Below are 18,655 nucleotides of genomic sequence, written 5' to 3'. Positions count from 1 at the left end.
TAATTCTAGAGGTGCCCCTGTAACCAGAGATAATGAGGGTTGGGACACAGAACAAGATCCTCAGATATTTAACCTTGCTGAGCTCTGAACCCCGACCCTATCTTTCCATGGCCAATTGTTCCATTGGAGAACAATGGACAATAATTAAACTAAACAACAATTAAAAATGTTTAATTCATTCAGTTTACAACAGGTGGACATAAAGTTCAGGACACACCTAGAAGACTGTAAAAAGCAAACAGGAAACATGATGGGTTACTAAGCTTATATTTTAAAATGCAATTTATTACACTATAAATTGCAATAGACTGAAAACCTTCTGCACCAGCTTCCTGATAGATGCTAATTCCTACTTCCTGTTTTTCCTGTTTTCTCCTAGTTTCTTGCCATAATGCTAAACTAATTAACTTTTGACTCTGACCTCATATTTAGCATGTAGGTGCCTCACTCTAGGAAAGAAAACGTGTTTTTCTTTGAAGCTTTGAATTTTAGATTTTTTTTTTATTACACCAGAATTGTGTTTTTTAATGATATGTAACAAGACCCAACATACAGATTTGTGTTCCCTCAGTCACCTTCAGTGGAATTCAAACTGAATCTGCTTCTTTGTGTGCATTTTTCAGGTATGGGCCCAGTGCATATGAATGAGGTGGAGTGTTCAGGATTTGAGAAGTCCATAACTGAGTGTTCGTTCAATAAGGAGGCTCTGGGTTGTAGCCATGAGGAGGATGCAGCCGTCAGATGTAATGTCCCAAAAATGGGCTTCCAGGAAAGGGTTGGTTTCCATTTCACTATAGCCAAATACTGGTTAACACAGCTGCTCTAGGAAATGAGTTCACAGTGCAACTCAGCAGTTCGTCCAGTAGACTAGAACTGGAGTTCCTTCTACTGTATAACATAATAACATGAATACTTTAAGTGTTCTTTAGTTTGTGCTAACATGTGTTGCAATGCAATGCTTGACACACTGCAATTTTTACAATATGAAAACGTCATTTCTGAAAGTACGTAGATGTTTACCTGATACAACGCAGAGCTGATTAATCTCATTGTACAGAAATTGCCTCAAATTCAGCCAGAAAGTGTTTACAGGATGAACAGGAGTGAACCCAGGTTAAGTCATGACTTAGACCTCTGAGAGGAACATTACTACATACAAAAGTATGTATGAAGTGTACATGGTGCAGTAGAGGTGTACCAGTGAAATCTTGATTAAATCTGTATTCATTTTGCATTTAATGGCAACAAGCACTGTAAATGTGTCCCTTCCAAGAGCACTGATGATCATCAACAGTCCTGTGTTGTTTTTTTCACACCCACAGCTGCGTCTGAGTGGAGGTCGTAACCCGTATGAAGGCCGTGTGGAGGTGCTGGTGGAGAGAAATGGCTCTCTGGTGTGGGGGACGGTGTGCAGCGAGGGCTGGAGAACCATGGAAGCCATGGTTGTCTGTAGACAGCTGGGTCTGGGCTTTGCCAGCAATGCTTTCCAGGTATGAGTCACAGCAGCCAGGGGGTGGGAATCAGTTTGCCTGGGTGTGTGAAAATCTTTAGATGTCTAAAATGTAAACCAACAAATTTTGTGTTCTTATAGCCAGACTGTACGAATCTGAGCACAACCTCTCCACAGATCTCCGTGGACTCTTCATCTTTAGCTTATAGTTTATAGAAAATGACCCAATAGACATTTTCCACAAAAAGCTAGTTAAAAGAGACAAAGCTATGTGAGTTTAGTTTGTTGGGCTGATTTCCTCAAAGTGGATGATTTCTTTGAAAGTGCTGCTTCATTTAAAGTCATGAATAGGTGCTGCATTTGTAATTCATTATTGAAAGTCCACTGTTATTCTCTTTAGAACTCTTCCTTTTTTAAACATGTTCAGTTGACCTGCTGTGCAGCAACTCAAAGCCTCTTGGTTATTCTAGTAGTTAATTGGATAGCATAAATCAGGCTGGTACAAATTTAACACAGTCTCTGCATTTCTGTTAATTAACACCACCAATAAATTCACAGATGTGTTTTACTTTCTTTTGAGTAAATGATAAGAAATTGCTGTATGTATAGGGCCTGTGAAATAAAGTGTATATATATACCCACATCCAAGGAACAAAGCTAACTCAGCAATAATGTATCGACAGAGCACTGAAAGCAGCTTCCAGCAAATAGCTTGTGCTGCCAGTGGAAAATGGGATACAAAATGTACTATGACACAAAGAAGAAACTTTCCACTTGTTTTAGGAGTCTTTCTTTTTCCTTTTTTTTTTTTTTTAAGAAGTTTGCTCTCTAGACAGCAGAGAGAACTAGAATACCTACAGCCAAATCATGAGTGTTTGGGCTTCCACAATCCAACAGCGCAGAAAAACTAAAAATTCTGCTTTTATTTTGTATGGACTGAAAGGTCCAGTACAGAAAAGGAACTGTCAGTTGTTAAATCACTGTTTGCATCAGTTGGCTGTCAGTGAACTTTGTTTGGTGTATATTATGATCAGAATTAGCTGTCGAGTCTGGAAACTCAGCTGTTAGGGTTATGTGACATAAATTCCTGAGACTTTTTAGTCATGTAGTAATTACATTTCATCTACATATATAATATTAAAGAGACTGTAGGTTCATTGTTTTGTACATTCACAGTTCAATTCAATTCAATTTTATTTATATAGTGCCAAATCACAACAGCAGTCACCTCAAGGCGCTTTATATTCTACAGTAGATCGTACAATAATACATACAGAGAAAAACCCAACAATCATATGACCCCCTATGAGCAAGCACTTTGGCGACAGTGGGAAGGAAAAACTCGCTTTTAACAGGAAGAAACCTCCAGCAGAACCAGGCTCAGGGAGGGGCGGGGCCATCAGCTGCTATTGGTTGGGGTGAGAGAAGGAAGACAGGATAAAGACATGCTGTGGAAGAGAGACAGGGATTAATAACAGATATGATTCAATGCAGAGAGGTCTATTAACACAAAGTGAGTGAGAAAGGTGACTGGAAAGGAAAAACTCAATGCATCATGGGAATCCCCGGCAGCCTACATCTATTGCAGCATAACTAAGGGAGGATTCAGGGTCACCTGGTCCAGCCCTAACTATATGCTTAGTCTTGAAGGTAGAGATAGTGTCTGTCTCCCAAATCCAAACTGGAAGCTGGTTCCACAGAAGAGGGGCCTGAAAACTGACCTCAGTTTTATCTGAATTAAGAAGCAGAAAGTTAGCGGCCATCCAGGTCTTTATGTCTTTAAGACATTCCTGCAGTTTAACTAATTGATGTGTGTTATCTGGCTTCATAGATAGATAGAGCTGGGTGTCATCTGCATAGCAGTGAAAATGTATGCTATGTCTTCTAATGATGCTGCCTAGGGGAAGCATGTATAGTGTAAACCGAATTGGTCCTAGCACTGAACCCTGTGGAACTCCATAATTAACCTCAGTGTGTGAAGAGGACTCTCCATTTACATGCACAAATTGGATTCTATTAGATAGATATGATACAAACCAGTGCAGTGCAGTACCTGTAATACCTACAGCATGTTCTAATTGCTCTAATAGAATATTATGGTCAACAGTATCGAATGCTGCACTAAGGTCTAGCAGGACAAGCACAGAGATGAGTCGACTGTCAGAGGCCATAAGAAGATCATTTGTAACCTTCACTAAAGCTGTTTCTGTGCTGTGATGAACTCTGAAACCTGACTGAAACTCTTCAAATAAACCACTCCTCTGCAGATGATCAGTTAGCTGTTTGACAACTACTCTTTCAAGGATTTTTGATATGAAAGGAAGGTTGGAGATTGGCCTATAATTAGCTAAGACTGCTGGGTCTAGAGATGCTTTTTGAGTAAAGGTTTAACTACAGCCAGCTTGAAGGCCTGTGGTACATAGCCGATCATTAGAGATAGGTTGATCATATTTAAGATCGAAGGATGAATTAACGGCAGGACTTCTTTGAGCAGTTTTGTAGGAATGGGGTCTAAAAGACATGTTGATGGTTTGGAGGAAGTACACTCAACAAAAATATAAACGCAACACCTTTGTTACTGCTCCCATTCCCCATGGGATGGACGTAGAGACCTGAAATTCATTCCAGATACACAATATAACCATCCCTCCCAAACAGTGGTCACAAATCAGTCCAAATGTGTGGTAGTGGGCACATCTGCTATATTGAGATAATCCATCCCACCTCACAGGTGTGCCACATCAGGATGCTGATCTGACATCATGAGTAGTGCACAGGTGTACCTCAGACTGCCCACAACAAAAGGCCACCCTGGAATGTGCAGTTTTTTGCGCTATTGGGGGTCTGGGGACCCAGAACCGGTCAGTATCTGGTGTGACCACCATTTGCCTCATGCAGTGCAACACATCGTCGCATGGAGTCTATCAGATTGTCAATTGTGGCCTGTGGAATGTTGGTCCACTCCACTTCAATGGCTGTGCGAGGTTGTTGGATATTCGTGGGAACTGGTACACGCTGTCGTATACGCCGGTCAAGCACATCCCGAACATGCTCAATGGGTGACATGTCCGGTGAGTATGCTGGCCATGCAAGAACTGGGACATTCTCAGCTGCCATCTGCCCTGAACAATGTGAACCATGATTAATCTGTGAAGCGTACACCTCTCCAACGTGCCAGACGCCATCGAATGTGAGCATTTGCCCACACAAGTCTGTTACGGCGACGAGCTGGAGTCAGGTCAAGACCCCGATGAGGACGACGGGCATGCAGTTGAGCGTCCCTGAGACGGTTTCTGACAGTTTGTGCAGAAATTGTTGTTGTTGTTCCAGCAGCTGTCTGGGTGGCTGGTCTCAGACGATCTTGGAGGTGAACCTGCTGGATGTGGTTACACGAGGTCTGCGGTTGTGAGGCCGGTTGGATGTGCTGCCATATTCTCTGAAACGCCTGTGGAGACGGCTTATGGTTGAGAAATGAACATTCAATGCACGGGCGACAGATCTGGTTGACATTCCTGCTGTCAGCATGCCAATTGCACGCTCCCTCGTTGCTTGTGGCATCTGTGGCATTTTGCTGTGAGACAAAACTGCACATTCCAGGGTGGCCTTTTGTTGTGGGCAGTCTGAGGTACACCTGTGCACTACTCATGATGTCAGATCAGCATCCTGATGTGGCACACCTGTGAGGTGGGATGGATTATCTCAATATAGCAGATGTGCCCACTACCACACATTTGGACTGATTTGTGACCACTGTTTGGGAGGGATGGTTATATTGTGTATCTGGAATGAATTTCAGGTCTCTACGTCCATCCCATGGGGAATGGGAGCAGTAACAAAGGTGTTGCGTTTATATTTTTGTTGAGTGTAATTATTGAAGTTAACTCAGAAAGATCAATTGGAGAAAAAGAGTCTAACTTAACATCAATGGTACTTTTAGTACAATTGATGGGATGGTTATTGGTAATTTTTTCTCTAATGATTAAAAAAATTTTGTGAAGAAGTTCATGAAGTCATTACTAGTTAACGTTAAAGGGATGGTTGGCTCAAAAGAGCTCTGACTTTTTGTCAGCCTGGCTACAGTGCTGAAGAGAAACCTGGGGTTGTTCTTATTTTGTTCTCAGGAAATGATCAGACAGGAGAGGGTTTTCAGGAAACACTGTTAAATGTTCAGTTTCTATGCCATGTCTCATGTTTCATTCTAAATACACATGTGACAAATCAGCTAGCTGATAGCTTCTGCACAAATGTTAAGGCTAACTGTTTACCGGCTTTTACTAGCATGTATCTATCCTTCCAGGGTGGGAGTTATAGGAAGAGTAGTCTATATGTAGACAATACAAAATAAGTTTATAAAATTAAAATTTGGGCTATGAGTAGGTTTGAATGTTGTGCTGTTCATTTTAAATTGTAGTTGTATTTTTATTTTTATGGTTCAACAATCCAAATGACTGTAATTACAAGTAATTTTCACTCCAAGCAGAAGACTGGAACAACACTAATTAATAAATAAATTTGTTTGCTTCCAATCGAAACTTTAAGCTTCATTATCATTTCAACTGTTGAAAAAATATGAATATTTCTTGTTTTTTATCTGGTCAACTTCAGGGCTGCACATTGTCTGCTAATTTGAAAATGGAAAATCTTTTTAACAATTTGAGGCTATTGCATTTCTTTTTTAAATTTTAGGTATTTATGCATTTTAAATTTGTATTTTTTTTATTTGACTGTGCAAAAATATTTGACTTAATTTATTTTTTCATTTTGATAAAAAAAAAAAATAGATTAAATATATCAGCTACATACTTCCATGCATGCCACTGTCCGGTGGCTCTGTGTATATGCACAGCCTTCTATTTTTTTTTAATAAACACAGACACATGTAAGACGTTAGGAGTGAGAGGCCTGGGTGTGAACTGGGGGGCGGCCCAAAACACTGTTTACAGTGCAGCAGGGTAATAGTAGGAGCAGATAAGGAGGCTGAGGGGCTTTGTGCTAACAGCTTTATGAAAGTGTTTGCACAGCCATGAAATGAAGAGCGTATAATTATAAGGTGTTTGCCTTCCGGCAGGAGTTTGAAGGACTCTCAGCTGTAACAGGAATCCATTTACTGTATTACATGCTGTGCAGCTTTTTTCATCATCTGTCAGTGTAACGATACATTAGAGATACATAAGAGCTCATAAGACAGAGCTTTAACTTTTAAGTTGCGCTTTTTGACAAAAAACAGACAAACAGGTAATAAAACGCTACAATATGGAAAATCATCACAAACTAAACCAAGAGCAAGCAATTATTTTGGCTGCAGAAAAAGCCAAATCCATAACTGGCTGAAGACATTGAGGTTAACAGAGACTGACACAAGGGACTGAGGGGAAGTCAACACTATATAGACACAGAAGGGCAGTCAGGGGAAGTGGACACAGCTAGTGAAAACAAGACACAGCAGTGGACACTTTATTCAATGAGACAGGAGGGGAAGTAAAACCAAATGTGAGACACTAAAAATAAGTAAGTACTAAAGTAAAACAGAACTTGAAAAATAATAACTAAATGAGAAACGTAAAGACATTATTAAACATTTTCTGATGTGTATCAGTCCCCTAGGATTAGTTCATTCATAACCAGAACCTGAAAGTCCACAAGCAACTAAACCTGCAGTGTTGTTTTCTATGATAATTGAAGTATAACCCCTCCCAGGCTAGGGTAAGGGTTTTCTTTTTCAGAATGACTTGGATTAACTAAATTTGATTACTTAAAAGTACATTTTTGCTTTTGAAAACTGTTGGGCAAATGTCACATTTTCTCATTGTTCTGAGTATTGGTCAATTTAGTGAGTGCTGTCAAATAAATCATTTTTATGCTGCCAAAGAAAAACTACTAGTTGTAGTCAATCATGATCAATAACAAGAGGCCCTGGCCTTATATACTCCAAAATCAACTCAAATGTGTGCGTTGTTTCTTCTTTTTCAGAGTCAGTACAGATGTACACTATAAATCATTCCAACCTGGGCAGGGGAGAAAAAAAATTAAAAGAAATCATTAAAAGCCCCAAATTATCATGATAATTATGCCCATGAAAACTTCTGCTCCAGGTTACATTTAAGATCTTTAGCCTGCACTAACCCGCTCGAACTCTCTGGTCCTCCCATCGGATGCTTTTACTGGTCCCACGCTCCCAATTAAAATCTAAAGGATACAGGGATACTTTCTCTGTCATTGCTCCGAGTCTTTTATAAAGTCCTCCTTCTCTTTGGAAATCTTCAAATCGAACTTCAAGACCTTCCTATTTTCACAGGCTTTCAGATCACTTTGAAACCTGGTCTGTTCTGTCTTAGTTATCTTGTTTGTTTTTTGTAAATATATGTATGTATGTGTACATGTATGCTTGTATAGGTATTTGTATATAAGTGTATGGATGTTTATATAGATTTCTTTCATCTTCATTTATTTTTGATATTTTAACTACATCGTACCTCTGTTCAACACTTTGGATGACACTTAATGTCTTTTAAACGTTCTATACAAAAAAGCTGACTTGACTTGAAAGCTGACGAGGAGTTAAATGCATTCCTGCTGCAGGGGATTCAGCAGCATTAACATGTCATAGGGACAGCCCACCAAGTTAGGAGGGTTTTTATAAAATACAATGCACTATATACATACATACTATATACTGTACTATATATGGAGAGGTTGTGGCTGCTACATCTGATCTGTAAACTGTGCTTTTTCCACAGGAGACCTGGTACTGGTCGGGTGAGGTGAGCGCTGATGCTGTGGTGATGAGTGGCGTTCGGTGCTCTGGAACTGAGATGTCTCTGTCCCACTGCCTGCACCATGGAGCCCACCTCAGCTGCCCCAAAGGAGGCGGCCGCTACGCTGCCGGGGTCTCCTGCTCTGAGAGTAAGACAGTGAAATGAGCAGTGTGCTGAAAAGTCATATTATGTTATCTGTGTAAAATTTGCCTCAACAAAGCCTGATCATGAAGGAATAAATAAATTGGCCTTTCCACTTTTAAACCTACTTTGACTGGAGCCTTGAAAATCTTTTACTCCTTCAATCTGCACATTCAGTTTTAATTCAACAAATGTAAATAAGTTTGACGTAGAGCTGCTAGAACAATTTCTGTATGTCCCTAAAAATGTTTCAGCAGCATGTATTTTTCACTTCTATCTATAGCGGCACCAGACCTGGTGCTGAACCCTCAGGTGGTGGAGCAGACCACCTACATGGAGGATCGGCCCATGTTCATGCTGCAGTGTGCATATGAGGAAAACTGCCTGTCCTCCACATCCAGCGAGGTTCCTGCCAACACCTACCGCCGCCTGCTGCGCTTCTCCTCCCAGATACACAACAATGGCCAGTCCGACTTCCGACCCAAAGCTGACAAGCACTCGTGGGTGTGGCATGACTGTCACAGGTCAGTGAAAGTACAAGCACTGTTTTGGAGGTTTGATACTAGATTTTATCAAGTGATCGCATTCTTGATCACTAACCCCGGGCAATCGGAATATGTTTTTTTTTTTTTTGTTTTGATCAAATTGTTCTTCCATGTCTTGAAAGAACAATTCATTTCAACATCTGTTTTCCCAAAAGGTGCATTTTTGCTTTCTCCAAGATGCAGGGTTAGTGTCAGGAATTACCACCTGTGATGACTAAGACCTCAGAGGGTTCATGCTGATGGCTGTCAGACCTTTTCTCGTTACAAGCACTGGATTTATACACCTACTAAATCCCCTTTAGAAACATAAATTACACCTTCATTAAAAACTACAAGCAAAAAGTCAGTGGACTGTTGGCAGCCTTCAGCTTTCAGTATATCAGGACGGTCAGAATCACTGAAAGAAATGACTCTTTCTAAGGGACATGCTGTTTTTACAGGTGCTATTTAGTTGAGATGCTTTTTTAAAAATGTATTTATTTATTATTTAAAGAACGCCGGTGCCCTTGAGACTAGAGCTAAAATGACAACAAGTGTCTTCTTTTAAAGGCTAAAGTATGTTCCCGTCTTTGTGTAGGCATTATCATAGCATGGAGGTGTTCACCATCTATGACCTATTCAGCCTGAATGGAACCAAAGTGGCTGAAGGACACAAAGCAAGTTTCTGCCTGGAGGACTCAGAGTGTGATGAAGGTAAGATCTGAAAAAGGAATTCAGTTATGGAAGGAAATAAATTTTTCACTTTTGAAACATGTGGCAGAAAACTAATTCTTATATGTTCAGTAATGGACTTTTAAAGCTCCTTTAAACAATATGGTTACTGAAAAGGGTGACTTAACACTGTCTAAGGTGAAAAGGTTGACTTTTAATTTCAGAATTATTAAGCAGCTCCACAGTTCTCCAAGATGTAAGGAGCTTTTCCAGGATCTTTCAGTTTTTCAGCAGGAATTTTAAAATTGAACCCATATATTTGAGGTTGCCTGATTTAGTTCAATTCAATTAAATAAAATCCAGTACACTTTTATTTATATTACGCCAATTCAGATTAACAGTCATCTCGAGACCCTTTATAACTTACAATAGTAGAATGAAACTCCAACAATCTCACAGCCCCCTGCAAGCACGTGGTGACAATGGGGAGGAAAAACTCCCTTTTAACAGGAAGAAACCTCTGGGAATATGAAAGAGAAGAGAGCAGAGCAAAACAGGATAAAAGGCAAGGAGAGAAAGCCAGAGTTTAATAATAGATAATGATTAAAGAGGGGTGCATAGTAATAGTGTGTAAAGACAGAGGGAAACTAGATGAGTTTCAGTTTGTCAATGCCCGATAAGCAATGACAAATATTATTATATTTTGTTATTGCAGGTATTGAAAAGAGGTATGAATGTGCCAACTTTGGAGACCAGGGTATTACTGTGGGTTGCTGGGATACCTACAGGCATGACATCGACTGCCAGTGGGTCGACATTACTGATCTGAAACCCGGGGATTACATTTTCCAGGTGATGTTTCTCGCCTTTAGCTCTTTTGCTAGAGAACCAACAGTTCAGCAAGATTCAGCTGTTCATACAATGGCTTCAAACTGCAGCTATAGCGTCTCATTCATGACCTCCCTCTTGCAGATTATAATTAATCCAAACTACGAAGTGCCAGAGTCGGACTACACCAATAACTTCACGAAATGCAGATGTCGATATGATGGCCATCGTGTGTGGATGTACAGCTGCCATAATGGTAAGATGATAAGGCTATATCTGCTCTTTGTCATTTGGTAAAGTGTTTACTACACTTACTTTTTAACCAACTAACTAAACTTGTTAAACAGTTTCAGATTTTAATCTTTCATTAATGAGTTGCCCTGCTATTTCACATGAATGCTAATGAGTACCCTGTGAGCTTCTTTTTATTTATTTTTTCAATTTCCTATGCTTGACAATTAGAGTGAGTGATTCTACAAGTGTAAAACAAGGACAAAATGTGTAGGTGGTAACTGTCTGTCTCTGCTGCTGAACTTCTAGGTGGCTCATTAAGCAGTGAAACGGAACAGACATTCCCGGGCCTCCACAGCAACCAGGTGACCCACAGGTAAAGACAGAGCAGAGGAGTGGAGTTAACTGGCCTATGCTTTCAGCAGAAAGACCAGCTGAAGCCAACCAACCACTACACATCTCATCTACGTGGATTCCTCTGACCAGCCGTGCCCTGGTCAAAGCATCTGTTTTTACGCTCGCCTCATCCATGAGGCAGTCGCTTTCTTTGACCCTCTCCCCTCCTGTTTCCCTCCGGCAGACAGAATATTTGATTCCCCCTTCTGTCCGTGCAGCGGCAGCTACTTTAACAACACTTCCAACCTCTCTGGTTAAGAGCAAGAGAACGGTGAAACTCTCTGTACGCCCTGTGACAGAGAGAACTTGTTTTTACAGACCTGCAGGTTAGTGGCAGGTGTATTACACAAGGCGAAGTATCAAGGAATGTCATTACGAGTCTGCCTACTTTGAAATGCAGCTTTTTAAAAGAACCCTGCTGCACTTCTTTTGTGTGTATGTCTGTGTGTGTTTTTCCCCGAAACTCTCCCTGAAGAGTTCGGTTTGTCTGTGCCAGGTCGCCTGAAGATTGACAGGAATCATCAATAGCAAACACAGCAGCCTGTGTGTGGAAATGCAGGCTATTTTTCATTCCATTCATTTTTTTTAGCAGTTTCAGAAATGTTTTTTACATGCTGAAGCCCAGATAACTAAGCTTCCTATTGCAAATGTTATTTAAGCGTCACATCTTCAGTGAGGAATTTTTTTCAAATTAAGCTGTGGCAGAAGCAATTTCTGCAAAGCAAAACAGCCCGTTCATCACCAATTACAAGTGCTAATTGCCTGGTTCGGCTGGAAAACTAATCTACCATGGCTGAAACGTGACGTATTAAAGTGCCTTAAAGTGCCCAAAGCCATTTTAGCTCTGCACACTGCACTGACAAGATTGTGGTCACATTTCATAGAAGAGTAGCACTAAAAGTCTCTGAAGAAGCTGATCATATAAAAGTATGTTGAAAGAAATATAGAAAGGAATATTATATTTCCTATTTACAGCAAGCAATAATTACTTCTAATAGGGGCTTTTGATTTAGTATGCCTGCCAACATTACCTTATGCTGGGCTAAAGCTGGGCAGACACTGTGCGATTTTTTTCAGTCGCGCGATTCAGCTCCTGCTCAAACTGTGCGATTGACTCGCAGGGGTTAGAAGTTCGTAGGTCACGATGCAGGTCTCACACTATACGACCCGATGCTCTGATGCGACCTGAGTGCTCACACTGTGCGTCCATAAAAATGAAGGTTAACAGAAAATCTGTCGCTCAGTCTCCCTCTCTGTCTTTCACTCACACAGACACGCACACCACCACCATCAACTTTGCTAAATTGCTAATGAAAAACACTGATCGGGCAGCTGTGATTGAGCAGCAATGTCCATCCAACTATTTTCACGGTTGTTGTGGTCGTGATAATTTTGTGAGGCCACATCGAAAAGGCTCGGATGAGCTTTCCAAAGTTCTACAAGTGCCTCCATCGCTTGTGTCCAGATCACACGCTGCACTCACTGCTGCGCTGCTCCGTCTTTTTCACCGAAATTTGTGTTTGCGCGTGCGCAGTGTGAGAAGCTGCGGTGACACCCTCACGACCAAGCGATTGATGATCGGGAGCTGGTCGTGAGGTGTTAATCGCTTGTCGTTACCCCACGTATACAACACGATGCACGACGCACGATGAAGGCCAAAATCGGGCCGATCGCCAAAACGGTCGCGCGACTGAAAAATCGGCTCAAAATGGGCCAAAAATCGCACAGTGTCTGCCCAGCTTAAAGATCCTCTGATCAGCTTGTTATGCTGCCCTCTAGTGGTTTACAATTTTCCAGGTTGCTGAAGTGTTGCAAACGTGTACTGCAGTCAGTACACATTTATATTACTATGAGGTGCAGGTTATACAGTAAGATCCTTAACAGACATAAGTTAAAACATAAGAACCCACAAACTTGGCACAGTTAAAAAAAACTCTTTAAAATCTAATCCTTTTAATTATTTTTATTGTGAACCTTCAGTGTTACTATTATTATGTGCCTCAGTCACACAGGTCTAGAGACCCCCTGGCAACCTCAAGGGGTAAGGAAAAATATCTATTCATCAACCAGTAGGCAAGTGGTTACTGGAGGTTGCTAGCTGTCACTGAATGTTATTGGCTGCAAAGAGGAGGCTACAGTAAACCTACTTTTGATTTGGCTGAGATGCCGATTTAGTGCAAACACTGGTGACCTAACCACTCTGCATTAGTGAAACTTCAAAAAGTCCATTGCAGAACCACAGGGAGGCTGTTGGTCAGCAAAAAAGTTCCACCTTACAACTGAAACCAACATGTTTCAACTTCTACGTTTACTGTAAAGGTAAACAGTCTCCATTTCTGGTTGGTGTCACGGTTTTCACAGCTTCACTACAACTTATAGAGTAGTTTGTAAATTTTTCCAAACAAGTCGCTGATTTCCATGCTAACTACTGCTGACTGTGACAACCTGCTAGTGAGCAAAGCAATAGCAAGGAAGTTTTCAGTGTAGCACTGTATACTTTTTTTGCAACCAATTTCACGCTAGCAACATCCAGTAACCATACACCAACTGGCTGTGGAATACACACTTTTTGCTAGCATGTATGCTAGCAAAAAGTCACTGATTGGTCTCTAGGTCTGCATAAATTGGTCTTAAGCATTCAATTTCACAGCAACTACCAGCAAATACTTGCAACCATTTGGGGAGTAAATACAAACAGGTGTCTACACCTGTGGGATTGGGGTCTTATGTAACCAGTGAAATCATTTTAACTGCATCACGTTCTAGCTGCATCAGCTAAATCAAACACATACCATTTTCAAGCTATTATGATGATGCATTGACTGAGCAGTGAAGAACTGCTTGTCAAACATACAGGAAGCTCCCAATTGGTTTAGCTAATAAGCTTTTAATATATAGACCTTTGTTGACGCTTCACATGATAGTTTGCAAATATTTAAGAGACAGGCATTATGTGGTATAAATGTGTCTTGTTTGACTTTATAATCCTGTTAGCAACAGAGATGTGCTAAATGTTGGTTTAAAAGTACAAGTTTCTTTCCAAGTTACACCTATAAGTTGTTGTTTTGTTTTTTTTTCAGAAAAACATGATATAGTAGAAACACAAATCCATGTCATTGTTCCTGTTATGTTATCAGTGTTCTGTTGTAAGCTAGTGTAAATGGATTGCTTCCTGTCGTTAGCTTGTATCTGCAGGTACCATGCATCGGATGTTTTCCCTTCAATTCAAAAACTATCAGCTGCAAATTCAAATATCACAATAAAAAGTACTTTAAGACATTTGATTTTATATTTAACTCCAGTGTGGCTTTTAGGCTTCCAGTCAGTGGGACTCTTTTAACATGAGGATCACAGGACTGCTCTACAGTAACATGCTGTCAAATTTTGTCTTGCTGCTTTACATGCTGGCTTCATAAGGCAACAGAAGACCTGATCTCCATCCTGTGGCACCACAGATCCTCTAACAACAAATAGAGAATGCATTCCTCCCTGTTTGTCTGTTCCAGATATGTTTTTTTCTCTTTTATTCTTTTGTACAACAATGTGTGAATCCAGTGTTATTTTAATGGTGCTATCAAACTGGTCCTCTGTTTTCTGAGGACACTTTACATGTTGAACAACCACATGTATATATGTATACTAATAGTATACTTGAACTGAGCATACACAACCATTTGTAATTGTGTTTTCTTATTAATGACCTTGTTACCCCCTTGCTAATGTAATCCTCTTGGTTTTTAAACTGCTGATATCTGGTGTTTTTAGACCAATGTCTGATTGTGGAATACTCTTCCTGTCACGGTGGGATATCGAGTTTTTAGTGCTGTCTTGCTGTTCAGTTCCAAAGCCAAGTATCAGGAAAGTTTGTGACTTTGAACCACAGACTGGACTGTCTGCTAAAATCAGCTGTCTTTGGCAGCATTCACCCTGCATAAGATGGACTTTTTTCCTGTTCTGTGTCATTTCGCTCAGACGTGATTCACATTTCAGCTTTGATTTTTAGTACATTTGCAATAACCTTATATTTTTTCCTTTATTGTTGTGAGTTGTTGGGTGTAGAGTCAATTAAATTTACAACACAATAAACTGTAAAAGTGTGTGGATAATTTGTGGACAGACTGCACATTTTGGCTTAAATATTTCCATTTATAAGACGTTAGTGAGCCTCGCTTGGATAATGGCTATAAGCTACACTTGCAAGACTAACTCCTGATTTTGTAGTCGTAGACAGCATAAAAGATCGGTGTAGCTTCTGGGTATGAAAAATAAAACTGCATTCTATCTGAAGGCTCCCAGATGGCAATAGCTGTGGTAGCAAAACCACTTAGAGTAATTTTAGACGTATATGGGAAAACATCTTGATGCATTCTCAATCATCCAGGTAAAGTAAATCTCCAAAGGTTGATTCTGTTCATCTGGATGTAGCGTTTTCAGTGGGAGAAACGTTTCGTCACTCATCCAAGTGACTTCTTCAGTCTCAGCTGACTGCAGGTTTCCCCAATACTATAAACAGTACATTTGCATAATGACTGAAACCAGCCCACTGAAGGAACAATGGGCTGGGAGGTCAGTTCCTTCATCATGATTATGCAAATTCTAATGACCATTGATCAACGACCACTGACTCTTTATAAGATTGGAGAAACCTGCAGTCAACTGAGACTGAAGAAGTCACTTGGATGAGTGACGAAACGTTTCTCCCACTGAAAACGCTACGTCCAGATGAACAGAATCAACCTTTGGAGATATTTGGGAAAACAACTTTCTGATTTGACCCAGATCTGTTAACTCTTTCTGAGTTTATGGGCTCAATTAAAACGTTATCTATTTTGTAGATCTTCGTCATATTATCTTGCAAAATGGAGACTTATTAGCTAACGACCTGTCAATCACAAGTTGTTAGCTAATGCACCTTTGCTTTGAGAGTCGGACCAAACCTTCTTTGTCGCATCTGCTTTTTCTAACCATGATGGCAATGGCAGAAACGTTAGTTCCCAGAATTTAAAAGGGGCCTTCAGAGACCAGTGGGTGACATAAAGGTAGCTAGGGTAGGTATAGTAAGATTACTTATTGTAAGATAACTTTAGATTAGTTGCTAAAGGGTTAAATAACTAAACATTTGTAAGTGTTGTGAAGGTACCTTCAAATTTTTAATTTTCCCAATTTAGCTATAGTTTAAAAAGTTTAAAATAAAAATATATAGTTTAGGACTGGACTTAACCCATGTCTGGGGAATCAACCTGTGGGTTTCAAGGAAAAGACAGCACAACCACAAGAGCTTCCTGGTTCTTGGTATTGATTCTCGTGAACTATTGGAGAGATTAACATGATTTTTCCAAAGACATTACCTCATTTGATGTTTTGATTATTGCAGTGCAGAGAGCTGCTTGACATATACTAAACTGCTACTTTATGAGCTCTACTTCTTTAACTGTGTGCTATTGCAAATATATAATCAGCCAATAAAATGGCAGCAATTTATGCATAACATGATCAAGAAAACCTGCTGAAGTTCAAACCAAGCGACAGAATGGGAAACAAGGTGATATAAGGCACACTGAACGGGGCATTGTTGTTTGTTCCACTCTCAGCCAAAAACAAGAAAAGTGAGGCAGCAATTTACACTGGCTCACCAAAATTGGACGGCAGAAGATTGAAAATATGTTTCCTGCTCTGATGAGCCTCTATTTCTGCTGCAACACTGAGATGGCAGGGTCCAAATCTGGTGTAAACAGCATGGATACATCCTGCCTTGTATCAGTGGTCCAGTCTGCTAGTAGAGGTGTAATGGTTGGAGGATATTTTCTGGGAATCCTTTGTGTGTTCTTAACGGAACACTTATGGGAGAAGTGTTGTTGCCCACCAATTTCAAAGGTAGGCTGGCATGAGTAGAGTCAAAATGTTTGTTGGCAAGCTACTTAAAGCCACATTGTCCTTGATGCACCATCATTACTGTGTTTAACAGATATTAGAATATAAGGCTGGGTTGAGATATGGTGACTGTGAGGTCAATTAAATTCGATTCAAATTAATTTTATTTATATAGCACCAAACAACAGGCGATAGAAAGACTGTTTTATATTGTAACATAAAGACCCTACAATAACAGAGAAAATAAACCCAACAGCAATCAGATGACCCCCTTTAAGTAAACTCTTGGTGACTGTGAGAAGGAAAAACTCTTTTCCAATGAAGAAATCTGCTGCATAACTAAGGAGGGGCTTACTTAGGGGCAGCCATTTGTTGCCACAGGTTGGAGATGAGGAGAGGGAGAAAGTCATAACATATGATTCATGTTAATTCACAGTCGCCAACTCATTCAGTCAGTCATTGTGTCCTGTGGATAGGGACAGAATACTTGTTTAAGGACTGCCAGCATGATTGAAAAGTTTAATTACAGGATAAAGGTGATCAGTCAGAATGCATTTATATCAGAAACCATGCAAAATAACCCTGTAGCACTGAAGACTCACTGGATCCCTGTAGTGTAGGGGTCAGTTTAAATACTGCACCAGGCACTGTTTAACCAAAGCCTGTGCAGTAGTACAACACTGACCTCATGTGGAGTAAAGCCCACATTGCAGCATTTATCTGCAGAAGAAGCGGTAGAAATGATTTACAGTCAGTGTCTGTGTCCAGGTGTGTTTTTGTCTGCTGAAGGAGTACTGGCAGGAAGCCTAGGACAGAGTGACAAGCCCTGCCCATATGAGATACCTACAGGTCATTTTCTGTGTCCACTTCTGCTAACCAACACGTTTTAATGTTTCTGCACTGTGGGAAGAAGTAGCCAAAGCTTGTTTCAATAAATCAAATCAGGATGGTGCATCGACATACCAAACAATCCTGTTTCCCCATCTGCCACAGACAGATCTTAGCCCATCACCCACAGGCAGAAAGGGGGTGGAGATGTTTACAGTAAAGCCCAATTATGAAGTTTCTGCCAGAAAACATCCAATAAACCACAAACCCAATGAATTACATCTGTCATAGGCACAGTTATTTAGAAGCAAGGCAGTATAAGCTGCCCCAACTCTTTATGCAGTCTTAATATTTGGACATCTTTCTCTGTTGTAGGACATTAGCTATAGATCCTAGAGTGAAGCCAGACATTTCTCTGTTTGGGTAGTCTATTATGCTGGACCTTAAAGTGAGGAGCAGTTCAATCACACAGAAAGAGGACCAGACACCACCCAGCTTCCTGAAGGGAAGCCAATCAGGTTTTATTCTCCTGGCACACACACACACACACACACACACACACGGGATTTTTAAACACGGAGATGCACTGTAAAGGCAACAAAGTGACATCCCTTGTATAAACCAGTATTCATTTGGATATTTACGCAACAACAAACAACCTCCATCCCTTCTCTTCCACTTATACAATTCAGGGTCGCCAGAGCCTATCCCAGCTGTCTTTAGGGCAAGAGGCAGGGTACACCCTGGACAGGTCACCGGTCTGTCGCTAACACATAGATACAGACAGCCAATTGTCCAAAATGTTTTTGGATGCTGTAACGTTAAGAGTTCCTTTCACTGGAACTAAGGCCCTGAGCCTAACTCCTGAAAAACAAGCCAAAACCATAATCCTCCCTCCACCATTCTTTACAATTGTCACAAGTACTGGCCTTCTGGTTACAAACATAGTCTGTGAAGGT

The 18,655-nt window shown here is 40.5% G+C and overlaps 1 protein-coding gene across 1 annotated transcript in view; it reads left to right on the top strand.

Moving 5' to 3' along the window:
- The window catches only part of LOC146562110 (lysyl oxidase homolog 2B-like), a 47,359-nt gene extending 31,802 nt beyond the window's left edge, over positions 1 to 15,557 (top strand). The window contains exons 7-14 of the mRNA XM_085293585.1: positions 624 to 775; positions 1,323 to 1,490; positions 8,188 to 8,353; positions 8,630 to 8,870; positions 9,469 to 9,584; positions 10,258 to 10,394; positions 10,515 to 10,626; positions 10,911 to 15,557. Coding sequence (XP_085149711.1) covers positions 624 to 775; positions 1,323 to 1,490; positions 8,188 to 8,353; positions 8,630 to 8,870; positions 9,469 to 9,584; positions 10,258 to 10,394; positions 10,515 to 10,626; positions 10,911 to 10,981 — 1,163 coding nt within the window. The 3' untranslated portion in view covers positions 10,982 to 15,557. The remainder of the gene's footprint in view (positions 1 to 623; positions 776 to 1,322; positions 1,491 to 8,187; positions 8,354 to 8,629; positions 8,871 to 9,468; positions 9,585 to 10,257; positions 10,395 to 10,514; positions 10,627 to 10,910) is intronic.
- Positions 15,558 to 18,655: the final 3,098 nt, after the last annotated feature.

The sequence above is a fragment of the Mchenga conophoros genome, linkage group LG12, assembly GCF_057382185.1.
Source record: "Mchenga conophoros isolate Kocher_MC1m ecotype Shallow Benthic linkage group LG12, M_conophoros_male_GT1.1, whole genome shotgun sequence".
Classification (NCBI taxonomy): domain Eukaryota; kingdom Metazoa; phylum Chordata; class Actinopteri; order Cichliformes; family Cichlidae; genus Mchenga; species Mchenga conophoros.
Note: the sequence above shows the minus strand (reverse complement) of the source record. Positions and strands in the feature narration are given on the sequence as shown.